General features: G+C 40.5%; 1 protein-coding gene across 1 annotated transcript in view; it reads left to right on the plus strand.

Moving 5' to 3' along the window:
- Positions 1-461: 461 nt before the first annotated feature.
- The window catches only part of LOC101849199 (histone-lysine N-methyltransferase 2D), a gene marked incomplete in the record, with an annotated part of 31558 nt that continues 26178 nt past the window's right edge, over positions 462-5841 (plus strand). Inside the window, 1 exon segment of the mRNA XM_005096173.3 lies at positions 462-713. Coding sequence (XP_005096230.2) covers positions 614-713 — 100 coding nt within the window.

Genomic DNA, 5841 nt, shown 5'->3' on the forward strand with positions numbered 1-5841 from the left:
GGGAGAGAGAGAGAGAGAGAGAGAGAGAGAGAGAGAGAGAGAAAAGGATTGATTCCGATGAAATATTAGTATCAAGAACTGTAGGTGTGCCTTATTTCAAGACGAATTTACCCTAATTCCTGTAACTTGTTGAAGGCGTGTAAACCTAGCACAGCAGAATCAACATGTGTTAGTATTAGATCTAGTAGCAGACAAAATCAAGAACTTTCCGGGAGCCAAGAGTAGTTTATGTTTGAGTTTTAACCTATCATGCGAAACAGTGCTCTCAACAAATTGTGAAACATTAGTTGGCTGTAAGATCGAATTCTAGAATAAATGCTTCCTCAACTCATCAAGTCGGATACACACACACACACACACACACACACACACACACGCACACACAGAGCGCTCACGTTGAGAAGGGGGTTCCCCTTTTACTGTTTGGTCACGTGACCGTCGACATCAACCAATCCAACAATGCTTCCGGGACTGACGCAGTTCCCTTCGTAAACACTAAACACTTCTTTGATGGCCGAAGAGAAGGACTATTTCTGATCGTCGGTGGTACTTTTTTAATTAAAAAGACCCAGTATTGATCGTGCGACTAACTTTCTTGGATATATTAAAGATTATGAAATATTCTAAAATCAATGGAGACAATGTTACATCTGTGATCGTTAAGGGGAAGTTCAGCATGGTTCACACAAACCTGAAGGATACAGGCCTAACAGGTAGGTTTGTCGACATTCATCATTGCAGGCTATTCTTGGCCTACTCTTTAGAGTCAGAGTGGACCTCACGGTTTGGGAAGTGACTTTGAAGATTTACTATTAATCTGGACCTTCTTTTGATGTTTCGGCTTTTGTTCTTGTACATGAAGCACATGACAGAGCTTGACTGTACACCGAATAACCCGTATCTAGAGACTAGGCTCTCGTCTAGAATCTACTAGATCTAGATCTAGATTTCTAGATCTAGAAATCTATATCTAGATTATCTAGATGAGAATCTGAGATGCTCAACAACAGGGCACCGGCTCTAGATCTAGTGCGCAAGTCGGGCGCAGCTCTTTAGCTCCATCCATGATTGTTCTTGTGTGTAGAGTTAGAATATTCTCGTATGTTAACCTATTCCATTATAAAAATCTACTGCGTAACGATCTAGATCTAGATATCTAGATCTAGATTAGATCTCTCTAGAGACTGTCTAAATTCTGGGGCAGTCTCCCTGCCACCCAAAGTATTCCGAGCTTGCCAGTTGACAAGAGTACCTAAATCTAGGATCTAATGTTGGATTATCGGGTAACCGATTATCATTATCCCAATTCTGGGTCAATGGAATCAATGCCTACTTCTACATTACATGTCAATCTGTCTTTTCCGATGACTTGGGAAGTTTTTGCAGGGCTTTACTAGGTTTGTGATGTCTTGTTTTTAGTATTTAAACTGGGATTGCGGAAGGACTTCCGTAACGAGCAACCACCCAATCAAACACATTAAAGAAGAGGCCTACCCTAACCCTACCCCTACCCCTAGAGTCCTAGAGATCTACCCCTCTACCCCTAGCCCTCAAAATGCTCAAAAATTCTGCTCATAGTAGTGGTCGCTCGTTACGGAAGTCCTTCCGGGATGGCATTAGTCTTTAGGGTAGGAGGCTGTAGTTTGTTTTACCTTGTTTTTTCCTTTTAAGTTTGAGCCATGCTTTACATGATTCACTCTGAAAAGTAGGCTACTAATTTTGCTCCAAACCTTGATCATGATCTAGATCTAGATTCTAGATCTACTTCTTCACCTTCGCCTTCACTTATCCCGTGTAGACTTGATGTCCATCAGGGTGCTTTTGAAGATTTGGCCACCAGCTTCCTCCACTCCTTCCGGTCTTCAGCTTTCCTGAGTGTGTCTTTGAGTTCCAGTCCTGTCCATTCCTTGATGTTGTCCTTCCAACTCTTCTTCGGTCTGCCTCTACTTCTACTGTAGACCCATTTGTTTATAAATATATTATGAAATAGCTACTAGAGTTATAGAAAGGCCATCTTTATTCGGACTCGAGTCCGAATACATTTTTTCATATTTGGACTCGAGTCCGAATATATATTTTAAAAATTCATATTCGGACTCGAGTCCGATATGAAAAAATGTTATTCGGACTCTGGTCCAGAAAAAAGGAAGTGTCTACGTTCTATAGACTATAGATCTAACATTCAGTGCTTCCAATTTTCCGCCTTTCCTTAGTTCCCCCCACACTTTATCTGCCGATACGATGCCCGCCGCCTCATTGATACGCCCCCCCCCCCCCCACCTCCCACGTTTCCCACTTTCTTTGTTGTAAAAAGAGGTAAAATTGAAGATTAGCAGACCACCTGGCACCTACATATTATGAGCTGTGTAAAAAAAAAAAGACCGATTCGTTCAAATATACAAACAAGCCTGTGTTATCTCGATGGTTTACCAATGAAAAGTTGTGTTTCTGTGTAGAGCCGAGCATACGGCAACTTTTGATTCCACAGACTAGCGTTCAATTCATTACGTAGATCTACGTCAAGACTAGTTTATATTGTAATAATGATCAGTTGCAGAGGGAAAAAAGGCTGACGCGTATGCGATGTTCAACGCCTGGACCGATACTGCTCCCTCCCCGACACGCACACACAGCCACTCGTGTGCAGGCCGCCCATCCGACCCCGACATACGCTAACGAGCCATCTTTAATTGCTTCTGATGACCTTTTGACAAATAAACATTTATTAGAAGCGCTATAATAACTTTTCAGGCCGGCATCAAATTCATAAGATAAAAACTTGGCTCCTGCACAAAACGCCATTTTGCCCGAAGTGATCCCGGTCTCTACCCAGCCTGAGGCGAGTCACGAGTGAGGCAGGACAGGAATCCGGAGTCACAAGTCACAGGAAGTCGGAAGTGATGTCATGCTGGACAAGTATCAGATTCCGAATAACATTTTTTCATATTCGGACTCGAGTCCGAATAGTCACTTTGTTATAGAAAAGGCCTTTTAGACTGACGTTAATATAGGTAGCGTCAATTGCCACCAAGTGACGCGTTGGCAATCGACTTTATTAAAAACGCATTAGTGTCCATTGCCACCAAGTGACGCTGTGTCAAGTCTGAAAACAACGCTCTATCTTTAGCTTTCAATTCATGTGTTACGTACACATGGATTTATAAGTTAAATCTAACCCCCTCTCATAAGTTGATAAGTCATAATAATAATTAATTTATAATAATAATTGCATTTATATATAGCGCATGATCCATGCTCAAGAGCTTGCTCTATGCGCTTTACAACCCCAGCAGACCCTCTGAGAACACTCAGAAACATTCTCAGCTTCCGCGGAAGCATACAGTGCAAGCTGCGGATTTGACGCGCTCAAGCACTATCAAACTGACAAGATCTTTCACTGTCTATAGCTGGGTACCCATTTCCACCTGGGTGAAGTGAGGAAAATTTGTGCAAAGTGCCTTTCCCAAGGACACAAGTCATATAACGAGTAGTTGCACACATTCTGGGGTTCGAAAGGAAAATAAGGCCAATTTCCGAATGATTTGCACTCAAATGTTTCTTTTTACCTTCACAATGGTATTCAAAACTATCGATTAACTTATTTTTATCAGGGAATATCATTTTACATATAATAAATTCAAGCTTATTTGAAAGATTTTGTTAGTAAAATGAAAGTCTTGTTTCCTGGCTATCCTTTCGAGCTCCTCATGTCTAAGTGGGTCAGTTTGTTTTCTAATTTCATTTTACGAACATCTAGAGTTACCAACTTCAACTTGGCGTGTTTTGAATGAGCCGTAGGCTAGCCTATGCTTCGGTGTAGAACCAAAACAGGATCTAAAAGTATGCCACAAACGCACACAAACTCCAGCAGAAATATGCTTCTTATGTGGAACATAAATCCGGGGGACAGGGGTTGGGGAGAGAGAGAGAGAGAGACCCCACCCCCACACACAGAGGGGCAAAGAGAGAGGCGTGCGTCGGAAGTTCACGAACGCAGAACACCGAGCACCTGCAGGCAAGACTCAAACACAAAAGAGCTCTAATTTACCGCCTCACTCGGTGGCAATTGACACTACCTTGAATAATAACCCCTCCCCCCACCCCCCCTTCACTTTAATTTTTAAATTATAATAAGGCAACAGACTCTCTTCGTAAATCGAATTCATCTTGTCTAAAAGTTACACACATAATGACTTTTTTCACTGTCACAGCTTATGTATGATAGAAATCTAGGCTAACAACATGACAATGTATGGTTAGTAGTATAAGATTTAAAAAAATGTTTTGATGAATTATGTATTTGTCTTTACCATCATATAATGTCAAGGCCATTCCTTGATGAAATTAACTGTACAGTGTCACTGTCGCCCAATAGCCGGCAAGCTGTTCAACTGTCCTTATTTTAGAAGCCTAACTAGCAGACAGCAATTTTTTTTCCAGGAGAGTTCCAAGAGAGACTAACATGGAATTCTTTTAACAATTGCAGGCTAGGTATTTTTCTTGCTTTTTTCTACATAGAATTTTGAATTTTGTCTAAATATTCCTTGAGCTCCTTCAACAGGTAGGCCTAGCCTATCAAGATCATAATTTGGGGCATGTATACATGCCAAACTGTACAAAATGAACAGCTGACTGCACATGCCATGCTAAAAAACTCTCAAACAGTAATTGATGGAGGCAGCGTTTTTTTTTTTTTTTAAAATTTTAAATTGTCACAGGACGGTTGCCTAAAAAGTTTTATTAACAACAGCAGCAGCAAAAAAACAACAACCCATATATATAAAAATAAATAACAAAAATCTCTTTGTCACTGTAAATATATGGACTTTTTTCAGCTGGTCATCATCTCAAAGTTACATCATGTGTCTCTCCAGTTTCATTTATAATGGAATGGCGCATTTACGAATTAATAAGTAGAGATCAATGTCTTTGGCATTCACAAGATTATAATTCTTTAAAAGTTCCTTGTAGACTCTTTGCGTTAGCAGACTTTTGGTCAAGTTGACACTTGTCCTATTAGATTCTTCTGTTCTCCCTGCTGCGTCTAGTCTTTCTCTGCCACAGTGCTGTACCCTTGCCCATGCCAGTATTTGACAAAATGTATGTAATGCAAAATTTTCTTTCTCTTGTGGTTCTTCTTTTGAGAGTGTTATAATTGTTTTTAGGGGAAATTTGTCACAATTTGTGTGTGACTGCCTTTGCCACGCGAGTAACATTTAAGACAGGCAGGGTCGAAAACCACCTCTCTCCTAAAAAAGGACCTAGATTGTGTCAAACACTTACAATTTTAAAAGAATTTAAAAAAATTTAAATTAAAGGTAAAAAAGAAAGAAACAAGAGTTCATTTTTGAATCGGAATCTAGTGTGCGTGCAATGACTTGGACAAATCTGGCAAGGGGATGTAATGTCATGTAACACCTTTTAAATGCCCAATGTGAGGGACAAAGACAGAGACTTAAAAAAACAAAAACAGAAAGGGACACTGTGTCGAGACAAAAGAAAGAGAAAGTGGGAGAGAGAGAGAGACAGAGAGAGAGAGAGAGAGAGAGAGAGACACACAGAGAGAGAGACAGAGAGGGGGGGGGATAGAAGGGAGCTGCATCCTCCAATTCTAACTCTGTCCTCACAGGCACAGATAACACGAACGCGGAAATCTCAATCTCAAAATTAAGGATAGCTTACACTTGCAAGTATTGTTTGCCACATTCCCTGACTGGTAACTGTTTAATTTTCTGTCCAGCACTTGTATTCCATGACCTTATTGTATTTAAAGTGCCATTATAATATAAACTCTTACTAAAAGCAAACTCTCTCTCTCTCTCTCTCTCTCTCTCTCTCTCT

Source organism: Aplysia californica, unplaced genomic scaffold (genome assembly GCF_000002075.1).
Source record: "Aplysia californica isolate F4 #8 unplaced genomic scaffold, AplCal3.0 scaffold00122, whole genome shotgun sequence".
Lineage (NCBI taxonomy): Eukaryota > Metazoa > Mollusca > Gastropoda > Aplysiida > Aplysiidae > Aplysia > Aplysia californica.